Here is a 24,589-nt window from a genome sequence, read left to right on the forward strand (position 1 = left end):
TCGGCTGCTTCTGCCTGAGAATTGACGGTTCGCTTCTTTGACCAGAAACATGATTGGTGCTTCCTACGTTACTTAGCCGCGCTACACTTTAGTTTTCCTGTCTGAAAAGAGGTACATTAAGACTTGCCCTGGCCGGGCGCGGTGGCTCACGCTTGTAATCCCAGCACTGTGGGGGCCCCCGACCGGAGGATCGCTTGAGGCCAACAGACCGAGACCAGCCTGGGCAACACAGGGAGACCCTCCCGTCTCTAAAAAACAAAAAACAAAAAAAAGGCCTGCTTTTCGGGTTGTGCGGATTCAGTGTTAGAGCGGTGTCTGGCACACTTGGAAGGCCTTGTGTGCGCTTGCTGTTACTCATTACTGTCGCCCCACCCACTCCTGCCCGCGTCGCACCGAGCTCGGCTCTAAGGAGAAATGAAGACACCCAGGGGAAATCGGCATTTACTGCGCCCCCAGTGAACCGGCTGCGGTGGCCTACGCCTGTAATCCTAGCACTTCGGGAGGCCGAAGCAGGCAGATTGCCTGAGCTCAGGAGTTTGAGACCAGCCTGGGCAACACAGTGAAACCCTGTCTCTACTAAAATACAAAAAATCAGTAGGGCATGGCGGCCTGTGCCTGTAGTCCCAGCTACTTGGGAGGCTGAGACAGGAGAATTTCTTGAACCCGGGAGGCGGAGCTTGCAGTGAGCCAAGGTGGCGCCACTGCACTCCAGCCCGGGAGATAGAGCGAGACTCCGTCTCCACAAAATAAAAAAAAATTAAATAAATAGAAATAGAAACACTCAAATGCACCCCCCCCTTTTTTTTTGTAAGGGTCTTGCTGTGTTGCTCAGTCTGGAGTGCCAGTGGGGTGATCACACAGGAAGGGGTTCATCTGGAGCTGTTAAGAGCCAGGTGTCTCAACTGGGCACGGTGACTCACGCCTGTAATCTCAGCACTTTGGAGGCTGAGCTGGGCAGATCGCTTGAGTCCAGGAGTTGGAGACCAGCTTTAGCAACATGATGAAACACTGTCTCTACAAAAAATACAAAAATTAACTGGGTGTGGTGGTGTGCACCTGTAGTCCCAGCTACTTGGGAGGCTGAGGTGGGAGAATCACTTGAGCCCAGGATGTTGAGGCTGCAGTAAGCCATGATTCTGCCACTACAGCTTAGGCAACAGAGTGAGACCCTGTCCCAAAAACAAAACAAAAAGAGCCAGGTGCCTGCACCCTCTCCACCTGCACTTAACTCCTAGCTCTCTGCCTTTAACGTGAGGAATCTAAAGACACTCAAGCCAGGTGTGGTGGCTCACGCCTGTAATCCCAACACTCTGAGAGGCCGAGGCGGGAAGATCGCTTGAGCCCAGTACTATGCTGCTTTGAAATTACCTGTTTCTGAGTGCCTTACTAAAATGAGACCTGTGGAGGAATTCCAATTTGAACTCCCAGTTTATTTGCTGAGAGTTAACTTCCCTTTTCCAATAACCATAATATTTCTAGAATATTACAAGTACATGATTAAGGACCAGGCGCGGTGGCTCACACCTGTAATCCCAGCATTTTGGGAGGCTGAGGCAGGTGGATCACCTGAGGTCAGGAGTTGGAGACTAGCCTGGCCAACATGGAGAAACCCCATCTCTACTCAAAATACAAAAATTAGCCAGGCGTGGTGGCAGGTGTCTGTGATCTCAGCTACTCAGGAGGCTGAGGCAGGAGAATCACCTGAACCCAGGAGGTGGATGTTGCAGTGAGCCGAGATCGTGCCACTGCACTCCAGCCTGGGCAACAAAGTGTGACTCCCACTAAAACAAACAAACAAAAAAGTACATGGTTAGATTTCAAGGCTTCAAGATCTTTTCTTTGACAATAACTTCTTTTCCAGTCACCTTCCCATTCCTGCTTTCATTCACAGATTCACTCAAAAACCTATGGAGCACCCATGACAGTGTGCTCCCTCCACACCTCTGGGCTTTCTTAGATGCTGAGTGACCTTCCGGCTTTTTTTTTTTTTTTTTGAGACAGAGTCTCGCTCTGTCGCCCAGGCTGGAGTTCAGTGACATGTTCTCGGCTCACTGCAAGCTCCCTGTCCCAGGTTCACACCATTCTCCTGCCTCAGCCTCCCGAATAGCTGGGACTGCAGGCGCCCACCACCACACCTGGCTAATTTTTTGTATTTTTTTTTTTAGTAGAGATGGGGTTTCACCGTGTTGGCCAGGATGGTCTCGATCTCCTGACCTCATGATCCGCCCTTCTCGGCCTCCCTAAGTGCTGGGATTACAGGCGTGAGCCACTGTGCCCGGCCTCTTTCTTTTTTTTTTTTTTGAGACAGAGTTTCACTCTTTTCCAGGCTGGAGTGCAATGGTGTGATCTCTGTTCACCGCAACCTCCACCTCCTGGGTTCAAGTGATTCTCCCACCTCAGCCTCCTGAGTAGCTGGGGTTACAGGCATGTGCCATCACATCTGGCTAATTTTTTTTTTTTTTTTTTTTTTTTTTTTTTTTCTGTAGAGTTGGGGTTTCTCCATGTTGGTCAGGCTGGTCTTGAACTCCTGACCTCAGGTGATCCTCCCACCTTGGCCTCCCAAAATGCTGGGATTACAGGCGTGAGCCACCACACCCGGTTAGATGCTGAGACCTCCCAGCTTCTCTTTCAAAACTTACCAGAATTCAGTGTTGCTTGCCTTGCTCATTGATGGCAAACTCGGTGGGGCAAGAGATCATGTCTGTGTTCCTGGCACTGAGCCCCAAACCTGGCACAGCATAGGTGCTCAGTAAATGTTTGCTGGATGAATAAATGCTGCCCCAAAGGAGCCTAGCCCAGTAAGAGAAATAACGCCCGCAATAGCCATGCCACTATACTTCCTCTTCCTCCACACTTCCTCGTTGTCCTCATTCCCTGGCTTGTTCATGTCTCCACCTGAACTCCAGAGTTAGCTGTCAGAATTGACTAGAGTGCCAATTTCAGAATATTCAGGCCATCAGAGAAGCCTGTCAGTCACCTGGGCTCATCACTGAAGTCTTCTTCCACCTCCCCTCTTGAATTGCAGAGGACTGGTTTTGGGGGTGAGGGCAGTCACAGTTCTGGAAAGATGAAGAATTTGCTCCATCAAACTCCCCACTCTGTTTGCAGAGTGCTTCCCGGCACTCATTGCTTTGATATACTGTGATAAATTTACTTTTCTCATTTTCCACCCATGCCCCTTGTAAAAGGTGGAAAGATTTATATAATCTGAAGAGAAACCAAAGCATGCACCCATGCCCATTGTAAACTCAATGATCTTCTCAGTCTTCTAGGCCTCTGTTCTTCCTCTGCTTCACTTTGCTGTTACTTTTCCTCCTCCAAACAAGTTTCTACCTGAGTCTTCTTCCTCATTCAGGAAAAGATCTTGATCATTTTGTCTTATATCTTTCATCACCCCAGTTCTGTTTCCCTTCTCCTCTGATTTTTTATTGTTCAAGACCTTGTCTCAGGCTGTTTATGTTTTTAGAAATGGGGTCTGTCACCCAGGCTAAAAGACAGTGGCATGAGCATAGCTCACTGCTGCCTTGAACTTCTGTCCACAAGCAATCCTCCCACTTCAGCTTCCCGAGTAGCTAGGAGTACAGGCACGTGCCATCGCCTTCGTTTACTTTTGTTTACTTATTAACATAGAGACGGGGTCTTGTTATGTTGCCCAGTTGGTCTCTAACTTCTGGCCTCAAGTGATCCTCCCACCTCAGCCTCCCGAACGGATGGGATTACAGACATGAGCTACTGCACTCAGCTCCTCTGAGGCTTTTGTTTTTAAATGCTTAGGTCTCTTCCACTATAGGAACATCTTCACTTGCCATGGTAACTCCTTAACATGGAGTCCTCATTTTCTGTCTGCCTTTTCACCAAGCATTCCTGGCACTACCACGTATTAGCTGTGTTACTTGGGGAAGTTACTTAACTTTCAGCATATGAGTCGTCCCACCTATACAATGTGACTGATGATCCCAGGTGTTAGGTGCAATAGCAAAAATAGACGCTGGCTCCCTAGCTCACTGTCTGGGACTCCTGTGCTCAACAAATCGTTCCCCTCCCCCCTTTATTCTTTAGCACTGAGGTGCAACTTCTGCTCTCTCCCCTTCTTCCAAATCAAACTATTATTAATTACCAATAACCTTCTCTAACAGACCAATCAAAATGTCCTTTTCCATAATATGTACTTGTTTGCCTCATTAAAGGTGTGGGGTAGGCCAGGTGCGGTGGCTCACGCCTGTAATCCCAGCACTTTGGGAGGCCGAGGCGGGCGGATCACGAGGTTAGGAGATCGAGACCATCCTGGCTAACACAGTGAAACCCCATCTCTACTAAAAATACAAAAAATTAGCCGGGCGTGGTGGTGGGCGCCTGTAGTCCCAGGTATTCGGGAGGCTGAGGCAGGAGAATGGCTTGAACCTGGGAGGCGGAGCTTGCAGTGAGCCAAGATTGCGCCACTGCACTCCAGCCTGGGCGACAGACCGAGACTCCGTCTCAAAAAAAAAAAAAAAAAAAAAAGGTATGGGGTATCATGCAGGGAATGGAATAGACAAGGACAGTACTGATAGCAAAATTTCCCAGTGTACATCTTTATGTCATTTTGACTTTTGAACCAAATAGGTTTTTTTTTTTCTTTTTCCTCTACTCATTCGTCCCTCCTGGCTGATTTAAGTATTTAGCATTTTTGACAATTTCCTTCCTGTCTGCTTTGAAAACTAAACTGTACTGATTTTACCCCCTTTCTGACTGCTCTTAGTCGTTTTTTTTGTTTGTTTTGTTTTGTTTTGAGACAGGGTCTCGCTGTGTTGCTCAGGCTGGAGTGCAGTGCCATGATCACGGCTCACTGCATCCTCAACCTCCTGGGCTCAAGCAATCCTCTTGTCTCAGCCTCCCAGGTACCTGAGACTATAGGCACACACCACCATGCCCAGCTATTTTGGGCAGAGATAGGGTCTTGCTATGTTGCCCAGGCTGGTCTTGAACTCCTGAGCTGAAATGATCAGCCCATCTCAGCCACCCAAAGTGATGGGATTACAGGCATGAGCCAAAGCGCCTGGCCTCTTAGTCACCTTTTGAAGAGGCTTCTCCTCTCACTCCTGGAAAAGAAGTAGGGGAGGTTTCCTCAAGATTTGATCCATTTGGGGGGCTGAGGTGGGCGGATGACTTGAGGTCAGGAGTTCAAAACCAGCCTGGCAGGCCGGGCGCGGTGGCTCACGCTTGTAATCCCAGCACTTTGGGCGGCCGAGGCGGGCAGATCACTAGGGTCAGGAGATCGAGACCACGGTGAAACCCCGTCTCTACTAAAAATACAAAAAAAAAAAAAAAACACACACACAAAAACCAGCCTGGCCAACATGGTAAAACTCTGCCTTTACAAAAAATACAAAAAAAAAAAAAAAAATTAGTTGGGCGTGGTGGCGGGCGCCTGTAATCCCAGCTACTCAGCAGGCTGAGGCCAGAACATTGCTTGAACCTGCGAGGTGGAGGTTGCAGTGAGCCGAGATTGCACTACTGCACTCCAGCCTGGGTGACAGAGTGAGACTCCATCTCAAAAAAAAAAAAAAAATTGATTCACCTTTCCTCCCATCGGACACGCCTTGCACATCTGCAAGACTTACTTTCTGAATCCACAGGCTCTCCAGTTTTGATTCTTGATCTTTAAAGGCCGCTACGTAGACACTTCCAGCTGGCTTTCACTGTTACCTAAAGCGACATCTCTAAATAGAAATTTTATTTTGTTTCTTGAGCCCTAATTCAATGAACACGTCTTCTGAGTGTTTTGTTTTTATTTCAAGCTTTTAAAAACCTAGTTTCTCGCCCAGGTGCAGTGGCTCACGCCTGTAATCCCAGCACTTTGGCAGGCTGAGGTGGGAGGATCCCGTGAGCCCAGGAGTTTAAGACCAGCCTGGGCAAGAAAGTGAGACCCCTATCTCTATAAAAAATTTTTAAATTCATCAGTTGTTTTTTTTTTTTTTTCCCTCTGAGACAGGGTCTTGCTCTGTCCCCCAGGCTCAAGTGCAGTGGCACAACCATGGCTCACTGCAGCCTTGACCTGGGTTTAAGTTGATCCTCCCACCTCAGCCTCCCGAGTAGCTGGGCCTACAGGTGCACACCACTACACCTGGCTACTTTTCTAATTTTGTAGAGAGAGGGTCTCGCCATGTTGCCAGACTGGTCTTGAACTTCTGGGTTCAAGCAATCCTCCTGCCTCAGCCTCTTGAAGTGCTAGGATTTTAGGCGTGAGCCACCGCGCCAGGCTTCATCAGGTTTATGCTTTGAAATGTATCATCCCTGCAATTACATATAGAATGTATTGGAGGTGGGGGTACTGGAGTGAACATCAAGTGAGAAACCAGCCAGGCTAATGCAGTGAACTGGTTAAGACCTAATGGTGTAGGTGATCTAGCATGGACAACGAAGTGGCCAAAGAAAGGAGGAAAAGAGATGAAGAGGTACAATCAACCCAGCTTGGTGAAGAATTAGTTAAGTAAGGAAAGGAAGCAGCAGAGTCTAAGAATGCTCTTAGGTTTTTAGGTTTTATTGTTGGGTGGATGGTGATGTCAGTTACTACGGGGTTGGGGGTGGGGCATGCAGACGGGTCAAATTCTGCTTTGAATTTATTGAGTTTGCAGTATCATTAAGATAAGCTAAGTGCTCCCAGCACTTTGGGAGGCCAAGGCAGGCGAATCATTTGAGGTCGGGTTCGAGACCAGCCTGGCCAAAATGGTGAAACCCAGTCTCTACTAATAATTCAAAAAAATTAGCCGAGCGTAGTGGCGGGCGCCTGTAATCCCAGCCACTGGGAGGCTGAGGCAGGAGAATCGCCTGAACCCAGCATGCGGAGGTTGCAGTGAGCTGAGATCACGCCACTGTGCTCCAGCCTGGGCGACTGAGCAAGACTCCCATCTCAAAAAGAAAAAAAAAAAAAGATAGCAAAAAAAGATAGCTAAGTGCTTGGAAATGTTGAGTAGACAATTACATATACAGGTCTGGAGTTCAATGGTAAGGGTTGGGTATCAATTTAGGAGTCATTCACATATAGATGGTTAAAGCCACAGAGACTTTAGGCCCCGGAGCAGGTGAACCTGCCCTTTTTGGTGCTTATATTCCAATAAGGGAGATGGAAAGTGAAGAAATAAGACAATTTTACGGAGTGGTTAAGTTTTATGAAGAAAATACAGCAAGATGAGCATAGAGAGAAACAGGGTGGATTTGAGAGTTGTGACAACCATTTTTGGATAGGATAATCAGGTAAGGTCTCACATTTGGTCAGAGATTAGGCAAAGATCCAGGGGAAAGAGCATTCCAGGCACAGGAAACAAGTGTTAACAGCCTTGAGGGGGCATGAGCTTGGTGTAACTAAGAAAAAGGAATGGGCTGGCGTGATGGCTCATGACTGTAATCCAGCACTTGGGGGAGGCCAAAGTGGGAGCATCGCTGGAGGCCAGGAGTTTGAGACTAGCCTGGGCAAAACTGCAAGATCCTGTCTCTACAAAAAAAAAAAATTTTTTTTTAATTAGCCGGTCATGGTGGTGCATGCCTGTAGTCCCGGCTACTTGGGAGGCTGGGACAGGAGGATCACTTGAGCCCAGGACTTGGGGGCTGCTATGAGGTATGACTGTGCCACTGCACTCCAGCCTGGACAACAGAGTAGGACCCTAGTATACAGCAAACAAAGGAGGGCCTGGGTTTGAGCACTGATGCAACCCAACATTTCCTGGCTAGGTAAGAGGATGAAAGCGTGAGAGATACAGGAGACAGAGGAACACATCAGAAGACAGAAGGAAATCTAGGATTTGTGGCCTCAACAGGCAAATGGTCATGTCCACTGGACTTAGGGAGATTGTTAGTGACCTTCAAGAAAGCTCTTTTAGTGAAATGATAGGGGTAGAAACCAGATTGGAAGACTGTAAGGGGAAGCGAGAACATTTCTGGAGAGTAAAAACGTGGCAGCAGTTGGCAAGGCAGCAGCTGGAATATGAGCTTTATCATGGGATGGACTTGAGCATGTGGTGGGAGCGAGGGCCCCAGTGAACACATGGAGAGAGAATGGGTAACGGAGGTAAAAGTTACCAGAAGGCAAGAAAGGAAGGATCCTGAGCAACAAAGAAGGAACCAGAAAAAGAAGGGAGACAGATCTCTCTCATAGTTTGGAAGCAGGAATTTGAGGGCATTTTTCTGATATCTCTAATTTTATCTGTGTATTAGTAGGCAAAGTCCTCAGTTCAGGGAGAAAGGGGGAAGGGTAGCTGCACATGGTGGCTCACTTTTGTAATCCCAGCACTTTGGGAGGCTGAGGCAGGAGGATAAGGCCAGCCTGGGCAACACAGTGAGACCTCATCTCCACAAAAAATTAGCCAGGTGTGGTGACACACACCTGTAATCCTAGCTACTCCAGGGGTTGAGGCAGGGGGATCACTTGAACCCAGAAGGTCGAGGTTACAGTGAGCTACGATCACACCACTACACTCTAGCCTGGGCAACACAGACCTTGCCTCTAAAAAAACAACGTAATTGGGAAAGAAGTGGTAGAGTGAGCTGATCAGATGAACACAGGAAGCCTGCTGGACAGTGTCAAGGTCTCACTGGGGGGTAGGTTACAGTGGATTTACAGGAGTCCTCATATGCCCTGTAGTGACTTTTTTTCCAGCAATGCTGGGGGACAGAGTTTTCCCAAAGTGGGAATGTGGTCAGATAGGTGTCAAGAAAACAGAGCAGCAGGTAAAGTATGGGTATTAGCAAGCGTGTTACTGAAACTACAGGCTACAGAATCTAAGCCAGATTAGGCGGGTATGGTTGATGAAGTCAACATAGCCAGAGGAGTGGGAGCCAGTTGGAAGGAGAGGAGGTCATGGTCCAGGATGCTGAAATTAGTGACTCTGGAGGGGAGCAGTTTTGGGTTGAGCATGGGTATGTGTGACTGGGGTGGGCTGGAGGAAGGGTTGAGAAGCCCAGGTTATAGGTGGATTTTCCATGTGGACACCAAAGTCACCCAAGGTGATGGAAGAACACATCTGTGGTGAGGAAAACTAGGTCAGACGCTAAAGTCTTAACAATCACCTTTAATTCTACAATATATTACTCCTTAGCCATTTATACATTTTTAAAATAATTCAAATTTAAAACAAAGCCTTTGGTAATAAAGGTCTTTATAGTCTCTGCAGTGATCTGTATTCCTCAATAAGAGCACCTACCTGTGACAGGCAGGCCCTCCGTGTTTTTGAACATCTGCTGTGTCTCTTCTTACCCGTTTTTCAAGGTTTACTTCTTTTGTGGTGACAGACGGGATGGCTCTACCACTTTGTACAACAGGCCTTAAGATCTTTTCTCAGAAATCCAGGGATTTTTCAGCAGAGGCAATTGGGCGTCACTTTTTTTTTTTTTTTTTAGACGGAGTCTCACTTTGTCGCCCAGGCTGAAGTGCAATGGTGCGATCTCGCCTAACTGCAACCTCTGCCTCCCGGGTTCAAGTGATTCTCCTGTCTCAGGCTCTCAAGTGTCTGGGATTACAGGCATGCACCACCACACTCGGCTAACTACTACGGGGTTTCACCATGTTGGCCTGTCTGGTCTCGAACTCCAGACCTCCAGTGATCTACCCACCGTGGCCTCCCCAAATACTAGGATTACAGGCATGAGCCACTGCGCCCGGCCTTGGTATAACTTTCGAATCCAATCTGGTCTCCTATTTTGGTTTCACCAGTGATAATAAGTTTCAGTTAACAGAATGCATGTACATCACATGCATGGCATAGTGCTCATCTTATAGTAAGCACTCAATCAATGCAACATTCTATTGGCTAATTAAATTATTCTGAGCCAGTTGGGCACAGTGGTTCATGCCTATAATCCCAGCACTTTGGGAGGCTGAGGTGAGCGGATCACCTGAGGTCAGGAGCTTGAAACCAGCCTGGCCAACATGGTGAAACCCTGTCTCTACTAAAAATACGAAAATTAGCCGGGTGTGGTGGCGTGTGTCTGTAGTCCCAGCTACTCAGGAGGCTGAGGCAGGAGAATCGCTTGAACCTGGGAGGCAGAGGTTGTGGTGAGCTGAGATCACGCCACTGCACTCTAGCCTGGGCGACAGAGTGAGACTCCGTCTCAAAAAAACAAAAACAAAAATAAATAAAAATGAAAATAAGAAATTCTGAGCCTCAGCTTCCTAATGATCTTTCTCATAGCATTCTGAGAATAAAATCAGATACAAAAGTATCTGGAAATGAGTAAATATTAGTTCCTGTCCATTCTTCCTCTTTACCATTCTAGAGGTGTTTCACAATTACATATCTAACGAGTCTCTATTTTAGCAGCTAACCATAAATACATCGGAGATGGGGAAAATCTAGCCCAATGGTTGCGGTTATCATGCTCCTCAGCAGTGTTGCAGCACCCGAAGCAGGGCAGAGGGGCACTCAGCATGGCATTTTCTGGACAAAGCTAACTCGCTGGTTATCATCCCTGGGCACCGCAGCAGTGGGATGCAGCAGAACTCTAGGCAGGCTTCTTCTCTCATGTTCTCATTCCAAATGCAAATTAGGATTAAATAAGACAACAGCCAAAGGTAGAAGGAGAACATCAATTTATCTTAGAGAATTTGAACCCTGCACTGTGGCAGACCATGTTCAGCAATGGGGCAGGTGGTGAGCAGCACAAACCAACCAGCCAACCCAACAACCCTAACAAAAACATGACAAGACAAGGTAGACAAAGTTGCGGCCCAAATTCAAATGTTGAATTTCTGACAGCTTTTACATGTGGAGCAGGGAGAGAATAAGAAAAAATACATAAACATTCAACAAATGAGCAAATTAAACTGGCAGAATAAAACAGGAAACCACAATAGTAAATGCTTAGCAGCCAAACACATTTATTAGTCTTTTTTTTTTTTCCAGGAACCCAAAAATATTTTGTAGTTATAATGTAAGCAACTGAGTTGCACATAATACAATCATATCTTTCCAAAATAAAATAAAATAAAAAAACTAAACAAAAACAAAAATAAGCTGTTTAAAAGCCCAAAAAAACCCTTCAGAAAACTCTTATATATGCATTACATCATCTCCCAGTTTTAATGAAATGACGACGACTTAATTCCTTATTACTCAACCTGTCACAATCCAATAAAACACCACCCTTTAGTTTTTTTTGTTTTTGATAATTTTTTTTTTTTTTTTGAAATCCAGCATGAGAAATACAGTACCTGCTATGGCAAAAAATACACATAAAATGCAACTTTTCAGCTTATTTGTACATTAGTAGAGTTTAACATTTTATTGTTTGTTTTTTTAAGTGAACCAGTGATTTTAAGTACCACTATACTAAAAAGGAAAATAAAATATAGAAAAGGGGGCCCAGCCTGCCATGCAAGTGCACCTCTAAAGTGCCTAGTTTCTGTGTCCATGTAAAACCAGTAATATGAGGAGCAATTTCAACATATGGGAGTTTGATTAAACCTCTATGTTAAAAAAAAAAAAAAGACAATGCCACATCCTCCCTTTTCTCCCCCAGGCGTCCTTAAATCCCATTATCTACTTTCTCTATTGCCCACCAAAGAGAGAAAAGAAAGCCACCAAAATAATATCGTAAAAGCAACTTCAAGTATAAGAAAAAAAAAAAACAACACTTAAAGGTAACTTGCAGAGAGCATCAATATGTGCAGCTGATTAGTCATTTTTACAGGTTTTGTTTCTGCTGACAGTGTTTCAGATGAGAGGATTTTTGCTGTACCTTCCTGTTACCTGTTTGTGTGCAAAGTTGGAAAGCTGCCTTTTAAAAAATCCAGCCTCTTTTTGATGCCCTTTTCTGCACCTTCTGTCTAAAGGGGGCAAAGAGAGACGTGGAGAGACGAGGAGAGGAGGAAGGAAGCCACAAGTCACAAATAATTAAAATGGTACTTCTCTACCTATCCTCTGCTATGCCCCCCAGGTCCTCCTGCGTCTCTGTGAAGTGACTCCCATTATTCACTGTTTCCTGATTTGGTAGGATGTATTTTACTATGTAAACATAGCCCCCTAGGATTATGGAACCCAAAGCAGCATTTATATCTCCATCTAAATGGAGACAGATAAAATAGTCCAGAAACCTCTCCTCAGGTTGCTTTTGTTGTCTGTTTTTTGGTTACGCAAAACAGGGATGAGGTGGGTGACGGGGTGGGCATAGAATGTGACGTTATAAGCACATAGTGGAGAGTTAGGAGTGGGAACAGTTGAGCTGTTGTATCTGCTTTTTATTTTTTTCCTCCCAGAAGGGTTTTTTGTTTTTTTTTAAAACCTGTTAAAAATGTTCCTGCACCTTAAGTCATACTGAGATTAAGGCCAAGGGTGCAGAATCTTGTGCACGTGTCTCTGTGAGCACATTCACGGTGCATGCACCATTTTTGATGTCTTCTGTGAGATCACTGCATACACTTTGGTCACTGGTGTGTGCAAAGGGGGGTGGTGGGGGGAGTGTCCCAGGAAAGAAGTGCAGAGATCAGCAAAGCCCTTTGGGAGCATTGTACAAGAGATACAAGGGCAGGCAGAACCCATGAGGGATCAGAGACTGATAGAAAAAGGGCCTCCAGATAAACAAAATAAATAAAATTCCAAGGTCAACAGTGCCCAAATCAGAAGGTGGGTGGATAATATGCATGCACTTATAATCAAGCTTCTTCCTTCAAAGGAAGTCGTCACTATACAAGATCAGTGAGATCCAACTGAAAAGGGCTTCTTGACTAGTAAAGGGTTTATCTTAAAGATGGGGGCGAAGGGGGTGTCTGCAAAGAAGCAATTCAAAATGATCCATTCCAACCCTGCTACATGGGTGCCCAAATCTAGGCAAGCAATAGCTGACAGATCCACATGAGCAGCATTTGTTAAAAGCATTTCCCTCTACTTAATGTCACTTCGAGCTCATGGAGGGGGTAATGGAAGAGCTGAGGATGCACATGGCTTTCAGGGTGGTTTGCACATCTCCTTACACAAGTTTCCTCCCAAGTAAGAAATCAGTACATTTCCAGAGCATAACAAAGTGACAAGGCTATGGATTCTACAGCGCAAACCAATATGCCAGGGACTACATACTTTTGTGAACTACAAAATGATACTGAGTTACTCAAGGGGTGTGTATGTGTGTGTCTGAACCAAGAAATGTTGAGAGCTCCAGGTATTGTGTGGAGAACATTCTGGAGTCCCTGCAGGGGATGGGTCTTCTGGAAGAGAGAAATTCAGACACTTCTTACCCTGGCACTAGATTGCTGGAAGAGATGGCAGCTATTTAAGACAGGGTTTTTTGTGTGTGTGTTTTTTATTTTTATTTTTTGAGTCGAAGTCTCACTCTGTTGCCCACACTGGAGTGCAGTGGTGCAATCTCGGCTCACTACAACCTCCGTCTCCCGGGTTCAAGCAATTCTCCTGCCTTAGCCTCCCGAGCAGCTGGGACCACAGGAGCACGCCACTGCGTCCAGCTAATTTTTTAGTAGAGACGGGGTTTCACCATGTTGGCCAGGCTGGTCTTAAACTCCTGACCTCAGGTGATCTGCCCTCCTCAGCCTCCCAAAGTGCTGGGATTACAGGTGTGAGCCACCGCACCCAGCCAAGACAGAGTTTACATACTGGTCTGCTGTCACTGTGTGGGAGGCAATGGAGATAACACCCCTCCACCACAAATGCAAACCCGCTCCCCAGACCTGCTCTGCTCTTTCTTCTTAAACATGAAAGAGTAAGATCTGAAACTTCTGATGGCTTAAAAACAAAAACCAAAAAAAAAAAAAAACAAAAGAAGAAAACATATTTTAGGGTTACTTTCACAGCAAAGAAAATGTTTTTTAAAGTTATCCTGCTATTTACATGTTCATATTTTAAAAAGGATAATCCACTGATGTCAGAAAGGAGAGAGGAGTTAAGGGTTTACATTGCAGGGGGAAATGTACCTCGAGGTATTATTTTGTGTGAGACAGCTGAAACGTCAGGATTTTATTTTGTTGTTGTTTTCTTTGTTTAAAGGCAATCTAACAGATTGGAACCCTGATAAGATCGTGCCTGTGCAGCCCTGCACGGGCACGAGGAGACTGTGATCAAGTCTGTTACTCGTTACAGTACTGTGAACGTCAACAAGAAGAATTGCTGCATGGAAAACACTGAATATAGGCAGAACAATCTCTCGCTTAAGATACTGTGTGTTGCAAATAATGCCTAGACCAGTGCAATGCAGGCGCTATGATTTATCACAGGCAAGATCAACAAAGGAATTGTTAGGACAAAGAAGAGGCTGCATGCAGACCTCCCCTGTCAAAACACCTCGCAGCTCATTGGCTTCATACAGCCTGCCAAATGCAAGGGAAGCAGAGAGAGGGATGGTGGGTAGGGAAGAGAAAACTTTTTTGCCTGACAAGCAACAGCCCTCTTCCCCACAAAGCAGGACAGTTCCTTATAACTAAGAGTAAGTTCACTTAAACATGATTAAAAAGGAAGAAAGAAATATTAAAAAGGAGAGAGGAGGCGGAGTTTTTCAAAATTGACCTAAAGATTAACTTTCAGATCAGCACAAGTGAGGCGTGGTTTCCTGAGCTTGAAGGGCTCTGAATTCAGGAAAGGATGAGTACTTTTTCCAGAGAACACTGGAGCCTGTGGAGTTCCATTGCTGCACTGGATTAACACTGCACGGCTAGGATCAAGAATCCTGAACCACATTGGTTGACTGGAACTGCAGTCCCCCTGGAATTTACCTGGTCATCAGACCTGCCAGCAACAGTGGCAAGAGGACTCAGAGGTCTCTATCTCACTGTGCTGACCTTACCACATTCATCTCTCACTACTCCCCTTCCCCTCCAGGACACGGGGACACCATGGACACAGAAACTGGAGAACAACGATGCAAAGCTACTCCCTTCCCCTTTCTGCCCTCTCTTCCCCACCCCCTTTGCAGAATGCATAGTTACAATTCACCTTACAACATAAAGAAGCGACGATGACCACATGTGGGACTTTTTAAAAAAAAAAAAAAAATCCAAAAACCTCTTCTTAAATTCAGTATCAAAATTCACATTTGCATAATAATACATTTCAAGGCCATGAGAGAGGAATGAGAGCAAAGCGCAGAAGCAGCATCTCTCCTCCCTGTGTCTTCCTGAATGAAGCTGAAGGAATCGAGCGGGAGGGACTGTTTTCCTCTTTGGGGGAGCTCTGAGGAATCATGGAAATGGCCCTTAGCATTTGCTTGATATTTCTTTAGAAGATAGGAGTGGGGAGAAGAGGTGAAATTGTTTAAAACATAAAAACAAATAAAGACACTGCAGATTTCTGTGTTCAACTATAACAGCTCTGAAGAAATAAAATATGATTTCAGATTTTTCTCTTTTCTTTCTCAAACACTTCAATCTTAACCTTCAAAACCCCTTTTCCTTGTGTGTAATACCCTGTTTGCATCAACAGCAATGTGATGTGACGCCCATGTGGGAACGTAATGGCCGCCTCAGGACACAGACTCAAAGGATAAAAGTGTGCTGCCCGCTCTGCACACGGCAGAAGCTGGAAAATGCCTTGTTTACATGCATGAATGTGTCACAAATATCACCATATTCCAATTCTCCAGTGCTTACAGAAAAACAAAAAACACAACAGCCACAGCCACATGAGCACAAACATACAGACAGAGAAAACTAGGGAATGCAGATGTGTAAACCTGCGCTCTTGGACTAACGTGGGTCTGCGTCGCCTGGGTACCTTCCCGTCTCCTCTCCCAGGTCCCAGAATCTCTTCCACTCAACTCTACACTGTGCAATATTGATGCTAATGAAATCTCAACAGCTGCTCCTGGGACTTCCAGGAGGAACTCTGACTTCTCTAAAGACTTAAGCTGACCGTCTTTTTGTTTGTATCCAACAGATAGCCTCTTCCTAGAACAGACGGTCTCTGTACTCACAAAGGCACATTCAGAAATACTATAAGTAATTCCTTAGACAAAATTTAAAAAGGGGGGTGGATGATGTTTTAAACACTTTTATTCTAACTTATCCCAAAATTTCTGGCAAGAAATGTCATGCTAAAATGTATCACTTGGTGAGAAACTATACTACCTTTAAAAGGTATGTAACTTCTTAAAGGGTTCCAAAGGTTTTTATTTTGTTTTGCATAAATACCCACCTTTCCCATTTTTGGCGAACACACATAGGATGTACTGTCCTCCTCTCTGTAAAGCTCTTCTGTAGGGCTAGTCCTGGCAATAAGGCCACTCCACTTTGCCTCCAGTCAACTTTTACAGCCACCCCTCTGGGAGTTGTACACACCTTTCAGTAGCCTAAGGGGAAGGAACGCCAGATTCCGGAGGGCGGGAGAGAAAGCAAAGCACTTCCTTTCACAGCTCTGCTACAACAGCATCATAAGCCACCTTGACAACTTTCTTTTGCAGCTTACTGTGAGCAGTAAAGAGGAATTTCCCTTTCTGGAAAAAAAAAAAACAAAACCATCCCAACTTGTTGATATTAGCTAGAAATGGGTCAATTATAATTGGGAATTTGTTTCCAAAGCAGTGATTTATAGTTTAAAAATGAAGTTGAGGCACAAAGTGCTTTAGATGGACACTATTTATTCTTTATTTAAAACAGAATACTTCTTGCCTATTTATCTGATCTTTCCCCTCCCATGAACAAAACAAGCATTGGTCACAGTGAAGAACTGAAGACTGAGCTTTTTGCAAAGACCCTTTGACCAAGGTAGTACCATTTTTCCTGGCCATGTACAGTTTCTTGTTAAAAACAAATTCAGGCATATGGCTAACCGAAAAGGGAACGATTTAAATTCGGTGAGGCAAACGCTGGTGGTTACTGCAACTACCAGTACTTTTTTGTTCGTTACTTTTTTGGGTGGCGGTAGGTGGTTATGACGAGACTGACAGCTTAAAAACTACTCAAATATTAGGGGTGTGCCACAATCACTCGGGATCTAGTCCCAGTGGCCACACGCATGAGGGCAGTGTGGGTGCTGAGCTGCTGGAGGAGTAGCTCTCCACTCCCTGACCAGTGTCCCTCTTTACCACCCCGCAGATGTTCACGGCCTCTTTCTTCAGAGGCACGGGGTGGGGAGGTATGGTGAGCAGGTTAGGGAGGGTCGATGTTGAATTTTTATTGTTATTACTATGTTCACAGATTCTTGGAGCTGATAATTATTTCACATCTAAAGAATGTGATATTACCACCCACTTTGTCAAATTTAAGATTAAGAAAAAAAAAAAAAACACTATCACTGACAAATAGGGACCATTTCTGAAAATACACACACCTTTGGCACTGGCCACAAACCCACAGACTGTTATCACAGGGTCTGCAAAAACTCTGGAAATCTAGATAATATTCTGTTTTCTTACAGAATGACGATGTCCTCAACAGCATTATGTGTATCTGTGTGTTTCTTGACTGTATGGACTCCCTGTACTTGCAGAAAAAGAAGTAAATGTGGGGCCGGGCGCGGTGACTCATGCCTGTAATCCCAGCACTTTGGGAGGCCGAGGCGGGCGGATCACGAGGTCACGAGATTGAGACCAGCCTGGCGAACACGGTGAAACCCCGTCTCTGCTAAAAATACAAAAAATTAGCTGGGCGTGGTGGCGGGCACCTGTAGTTCCAGCTACTAAGGGTGGCTGAGGCAGGAGAATGGCATGAACCTGGGAAGCAGAGGTTGCAGTGAGCTGAGACTGCGCCACTGCACTGCATCCAGCCTGGGCAACGCAGCGAGACTCCGTCTCAAAAAAAATTAAAAAAAAAAAAAAAAAAAAAGTAAATGTGGTGTGCAGCAGGGTTTGTGAGTTCCCTATTTTCTTAATGACCATGAGGTCTGAAGACTGACAATTCACTGTATACACACAGACTAGAATATTTTCATCCGCATTATCACGCGGCTTTAGTTGTCCACTCACAGGAGGAAAAACACAATTAAAGAACAAGGCTTTTCTTTTGTTTGTTTTTTTGCAGTAACGCTAAGAAGTGTAGTTAATGCATACACATGAAGTGTGACAAAACTTGGCAAAAACACTGCAGAGGAAAGTTTGATTTCTTTTAACCAGCTAAAAATTTATCTCACTCCTAAAGATCTTATAGACACTTAAAAACAAAAATCTCAAATCTAAAACAATAACCTATAAAGCTTTAAATGTTGAATTTTAACTCTGAGGATGGGGAAAAAAGGGATCTTTTCTACATAAAGACTCAATTGTTCCCTAATCTTAGAGATGGCTATTACAGCCAAGTCTGCTGAAAACATCCTGTTTACTCTGCAGGGAAAAACAGGCTTGGCGTTAAGCATTTTGCTCCACATGCAGACATTTTCATTCTGTTTTAGAGAAGAGTCAAGATGGCAGAATATAAAAAATGAAATTAAAAAGTATACAGCATCTGAGGTCGAAATGGAATCTGGCTGTTAATCTTACAAAAATCACACCCCCCTCCAAAAAAAAAGTGGTAAAAATGAGTGAATAGTTGCAAAAGGTTAACAGCCCATGAGCTTCTAGTTTCTGCGAGATATAGGTATTAATAAAGGTGCTTCCAAATTCTCAGGCGGGAGTTTTATCTTTTCCTTTCTTCTTCCTCTTGCATACCTTATATACCATATTCAACCCACAGGAGTTTGGAAGAACCGATTGCTAACTTATGCTACATTCATGTCAGAAGAGGTGGGAAAATTCTTAGAACAGGAGCCATACTCATAGAAAATCAAGTTGCTATAAATAAAACTAACTGGCAATAAATGGATAAATGATTTATTGGGGGGATACTGATTAAATAATTTGGTTTGGAACCTTAACTTGCAACACTGCTAAGTTAACTCCTATGAATGTTGTAAGTGAAACATGTCCAGGGTTGGGGACTGAGGGATCAGAGATGTTACATGAGCCATCCATTTCTTCACAGGGTCTCAGAGATCTGAACTCTTTTAAACACTTAAAGTTAGGTCACGGCACTGGATCTAATTGACAGCAGAGGTCCTCTGTCTGGTGTGAGACACTCCTTTCCCTATTAGTGCTTCTGCTTTTCTTTTGGCCACTCGTATGGTAGGTAGAAACCAAGTTTGTGATGTTCAAGAGATGTACACACCTCTAAGCCACTAGTAATCAAGTGTTTTAAAAAGAACTAGGAAAAAAAAAAAAAGGGAAAGCTCAAACTAACACAATCAAAATGTTTTTACAATAAATCTATGTAATGAGAGGTGACCAGCAAGCCTGTATCTATGCCAGAGTGTGGTAGAAGAGAAGAAGGCACTCTCACTGAATTTTATAAGTATACTGAAGTCACCTAACCTCGTAGTAGACATGGCTCTTGCCGAAGAATACCACGGAAAGAGCTCTTCTCTTCCATGACATCCTCACCATATCCTGTTCTTAGGTCACTGCCAACCAATAAAGCAAAGCTCCCAGCAAGTTGACAAAAAGAAGGGGGAGGTCTAGGGGAAAAGGGGAGGAGACAAAGGACAAGAGCAGAACAACAGGAACCCCTTTCTATTGGCCCAACACAAAGAGACTTTCCAAATCACTGCAGTTGTCACAATTACACACCTGGAGGAGTCAATGCACAGTAATGGAGGGCACACGACACAGGAAGGAACTTGGCATTCTACATTATTGAGACATAAGCATATTAACTTGCTTGACGTTTGTTTGTTTATTTTAAATTCAGCCCACTGCCTTTGGGGCCTGTCCGGAACCACTCCGGTTTCCTCTATGGGCGAGTATCTTACATCTGTGGAGTGACTGGACCACACGCACACACATGTGCGTCCCCCTTGCTCAGGATGTCTGGGTGTATGTACGAAGGCACTAAAGCGGTTTTAGAGAAATTGCAGGCAGCAACCCCACCCACTCCCTTTACCTGTGGAGCTGGAGTTTCTTTCCCACTGGGAAGCTTAATGTTTAAAAGAAGCTGTGGTCTTGCTTGGGAATTCTGACCCCTGGCCCCAGGAGGGAATACAAAAGAAGTCAACATCACCAAAAACTGAAAGGAAACACTCCACATCTCCAGCTAAGGGATGGGGATAATTAAGCAGCAGATCTTCAAAACAGCAATTAAAACGAGCACAACAGTAGCTGGGAGCTAAAAAAGTAAAATCACTTGTTCCTTATTAGATTCTTCTATATTTTCTCCTCCTCCCAAAACAAATGGAGGTAAGACAGACATTCTTCATTAATAGGACAGTCCATAGATAATTTTCCTCTAGTAATGCCTATATTTAAAATTTGTTCCAAAAATTATTAACCTATATTTCCTAACTCTTTACATAGATTCTCAGCAATCCAACTGTACTATTTTACAGATTACTTTTTTTTTAAGCTGTTGTTTCTTCCTTCCTTCCTTTCTTTCGTTGCTGGGGTTGTGGGGACAGGGAGAAGGGTTCCTTTAAAAAAATAAAAATTACTAGGGGAGATTTCAGCTCAGTCTCAAATGGAAAGGAACAAAGTGATGGCATTCTCATCTATATACACCAAACACTCTCCCATTAAACTACACACAATTTCAAAAGAATCCATGATCGAGCTCTTACAAAGCTTAATCCTTCTCCCATATTTTTAAGATAATGAATTTACCTGTTGCTGCTAAATTGATAATTTTTAAAAAATATTTCTATGTGTTTTAAAATGTGTGATCCCCAGTATGACAATAATGTTTGGAGACTTTTTACATTTTTTTAAGTAAAAATTGTTTAAACTTTCTGAAGTTTCAGGAACTTGTAAAAGTCTATTAACAGGAAAGAAACAGCCATCTCTCTAGGATAAGATATGGTTAAATAAACCATCTTCAAAAAACTGGCTTCCTACCCTAGAATTCCTGAGAATGCTTGCAAATTTTAAAGCAGGAAAACAAATGTTAAAAACAGAAACAAAAAACACTGTTAAATGCTCCCAGAGTTAGTCTTCATCTAAAATATATATTTATATGTATATATATACGCACTTTTTGGTCTTTTTTTTTTTTTTAAAGTTTTTAGTTTTTTTCCCTTTAAGCTTATGATGGAAGAACATTTTAGCTTCTCATGTTTATTTTTACATATTTCAAATCCCTCATTATGTCTTGTAAACAAGAGGGGCTCTAGCACCCGGCTTTCACCGTAGTATCGTAAGGAACTCAACTAACCCATAGTGCAGGTCAAGGAACCAACAGGCGGGAGGAGAGAAGGGTGGGGCAGGACACAGCAGTGAACCAAGAGCGGCAGTGGACAGGGTCACCACTGGCTCACAGGAGCCTTGGGATATGCTCCTGGCCCAGGGACACTAAGATTTAGCCTTCTCTAGATGTCTGAATACAAGCTGCTCTTCACCTGGTGGTCACCGCACGACAGCACTTTGCTCCACACAGAGAGCGGTCAGTGGGGGCTGCTGGAAGGAGAGCTTTTGTATGGGGAACAGCAGTGGAAGGGGCACGGTGGTGATTCAAATTGGAGAGCAGGAAGAGGGCATGCTCAAGGCACCCAGCGGGGCCAAGTCAATGCTGCAGACGCCAAGTGTGACCACCTACCCACAGAGGGCTCATGTAGGCTTGTACATGTGAACACTCACTTGAGTCATGCCTGTCAATCTCTTTTGAGGCTAGGTTTATAATCAACAGGGTAAGCCAGAAGGGCTACAGAATTTCCCATTCTTTGTCTCACAAAACCACTGAAATGCAAATAACTTGTTTTAGGCTTTTCCTATACACACCCACCCACCCACCTACACACAGACACAAGCTAAAAGTCAAATACATTAGGCATTGTTGTATTGTATCCTTCACTGAAGACGCTAAAGAAAGAAAAACTCCCTTGTCCTCAATAGCAGCAAGTTACAGAGGACAGTAGAGGTCTGCTCCCACCAAGGGTTGGAATGGGCAGGTATTTGCTGGTACAAAATGTCGGCACTTTATGTTAAACAGTATAATGCAGACTGGGATGTCCACACAAGTGCTAGCACATCACCGGCATCCATCCCCCACCCTATCTGGTTTTTCGCCCCCTTCAGGTCTGCTATAATTCTCTTCACAATAAGCAGTTTGATACATTTTGATTCCAACATAAGTACATACATGTTGGTGATAACTGTAGATTAAACGTTGCCCCCTGTTCGGCCCAGAGTACTACTACATTGATGCTTAAAAAAAAAAAAAAAAAAGTATTTAAATACCGAAATAAAAAAAGCAAAATTACGAGGTCGGGGGAAGAGGTCAAAAACCAAAAAAAGGTGCAATACTTAAAAGTCTTTGCTAAGTTATACCTGCCTAAGCAAAACCACATACACAGGAAAGACACAACACAGAGAAACGAAAGGAAACGCTTGAAGTACACACTGGTTTAAGAACATTCGTTAAGTAAACGTTTCTGTCAGTGATGGCCTGGTGCTGTAACGCGCCGTGGCCTGGCACAGGTAACGCTCGGCGAGAAAGGAGCAGAGGGAGTAGCTGCAGATGCTTTCAGGAGGCTGCTCACCACTTATTTTCTGTTTTCATAAAATGAAAAAGAGAACCAACCAATAAAAATACATAACTCAACTTCACCTAATTTTTTGAAGAATTTCTCAAATCTGATCATAAGGAAAGAGGGAACAAAGTTTTTCTGTTTTTGAGACATCACATAATCAAAAGCTATCTTCCATTCCTATTTCAAACCAACGAAAAGGCCTGCGTGAAATTTAACAGATACTCAGATGTGCCTGGTGGCCATTCACTTTAAAAAAAAAAAAAAAAAAAAAAAACAGAAATAAACACACAGCTGCTCCAAGAGGTACCTCCTGCTCTAGTTTTTTGGACTTGGCAGTGCTCCACTCTACTGCTAGGTCAAAAGAACAGCCAGAGAAACCCCATATTCAGGCTAAGTTGCAAATGGAAAGGAGCTCCCTGCTTTCATCATTAAAAAGCACTCTGTTCATCTTAATGCAGCCCAATGGAGTTGCTTTAGTAGCAGTGGCTCTCCGCGCCTGTGTGTTCTCATAGTTAAAAAAATAAAATAAAACGCAGATGGGCCGGCCAGCCAGCCTGCGGACTGTCAGCGATGCAGCTTTCTGAGAAGTCAGGGTGGGGCAGGGGGAGAAGGGAAGAACACAGGCACACACACAGAGACAGAGAAGGATGCACGCGAATGCACATGAACACACGTGCACACACACACCAGAACGAGCATGCCTGGGCAGTTACATGTGCCAGAACACACTGGTATTTATCAACCAGCCAATCACAAATTTTTTCCTTTTTTTTTTTTTTAGGTTTTTTGTGTTTTTGTTTTTAAAGTGAGGCTCCGTCAAGTCTTCCCTCCCCCCTCCCCCAACAATTCTTTTGAATTTCCCTCCCTCCCAAACATGGTAGACCTAAGGACGGAAACACACCCAGTGCAAACAAAGTTAAAAAGCTATTTTTTTTCAGTATATATGTTTCTTAGCAACAACTTCCATATAACATGAAAAAAGTGAAAAACTAGAAACTAATTTTTTTAATTTTTTTGTGTTTAAATTTAAATGGTATGTGTACTTGCTTCACATTGTCTTTCTAGGTTGGCGTTCATGATTCAAGTATTTCAAGAGTGATATGTTCTCTTTTTGGATTCATATTCCAAACGAAAAAACTGAAGTTATAAGGGAGGCAACTATGTGCTCAGACAGTCTGTCAATGACCCACCTTTTTTTCTCTCCGTTTTCTTTTTTCCTTTTAAAAATGTATTTATTGCAAGTTGAAAAAAAAAACGAAAAGGTCAAGTTAGTGCTGCTGCTGTTCCAAAAAAGGTCACGAGGTCAGAGTTGAAAGTTCTAAGTTCAGATTGAATCCGACCCTCCTCCCAGAAGGTCACCAGGTAGTAAAGGAGCAGGGCTGCCCATCCTATGGGGATCTTCCACCGTTGGGACTCCCCATAAGCTAGAAGAATAGTTTGGGGGCCCCCACAACGAAGCGCCAGCAAGATCGGCCCCGCTGCTGCCACCAGCGCTGCTGCTCCACTGCCCGAGCCCAGTGGACCCACCAAAAAGATTCAGAGCAGGTCCCACGGGATCTGACTGGTTCTGGCCGGTCTCCAGCGACTGCCACCCCGCAGCTGGTGCACTCGGGGTTGCTGCAGGTGTAGGGGGCTGAGCTTGTGCCAGAAAGCGGCTGACTTCATCATCAGTGGCAAACTCAGCAAGGATGGTAGTGTTTCCCAACACACACCTGGAAGAAGGGAGGGAAAGAGAGCTATGGATCTCAGGAAAATCCTAAAACACACAGAGGGAGTGACTGCCCAGTCCTTGACATTCAATGTGCAGTCCTCTGACTAGAAGCTGCCATATCCATGAATGCTTTTTAGAATGCAGAGTCCAAGCTCCACCCAAGGCCTCTGGGTCCAGAACTTGTATTTCAACCAGACCGCCAGGTAATTGAGAAGTAATGATGTAAACCAACAAGGCATCACCAAAGCTCAGGATAACCAAGGACTACTAGAGAATACTATATTCTGATATTTCTTGGTGTATGGAATTTATATATTCTAGACACTTAGCCATCAAGAAAAACGTGTGTGCCTGTGGGGGGCTAAGAGGGATGACTGAACTGGCAGAGGACTCTGATACTGTAATGGTAGATACCCGTCATCGTACATTTGTCCAAAACCACATACTGTACAAGGCTGAGAGTGAACTCTACTGTAAACTACAGACT

The 24,589-nt window shown here is 44.3% G+C and overlaps 1 protein-coding gene across 13 annotated transcripts in view; it reads right to left on the bottom strand.

Moving 5' to 3' along the window:
• Positions 1 to 10,829: 10,829 nt before the first annotated feature.
• The window catches only part of TNRC6B (trinucleotide repeat containing adaptor 6B), a 294,090-nt gene continuing 280,330 nt past the window's right edge, over positions 10,830 to 24,589 (bottom strand). For all 13 annotated transcript variants that reach the window (XM_055252755.2, XM_055252752.2, XM_063622887.1 and 10 more), the window contains one exon: positions 10,830 to 24,103. In XM_055252755.2, coding sequence (XP_055108730.1) covers positions 23,716 to 24,103 — 388 coding nt within the window. In that variant the 3' untranslated portion in view covers positions 10,830 to 23,715. The remainder of the gene's footprint in view (positions 24,104 to 24,589) is intronic.

The sequence above is a fragment of the Symphalangus syndactylus genome, chromosome 18 (assembly GCF_028878055.3).
Source record: "Symphalangus syndactylus isolate Jambi chromosome 18, NHGRI_mSymSyn1-v2.1_pri, whole genome shotgun sequence".
Lineage (NCBI taxonomy): Eukaryota > Metazoa > Chordata > Mammalia > Primates > Hylobatidae > Symphalangus > Symphalangus syndactylus.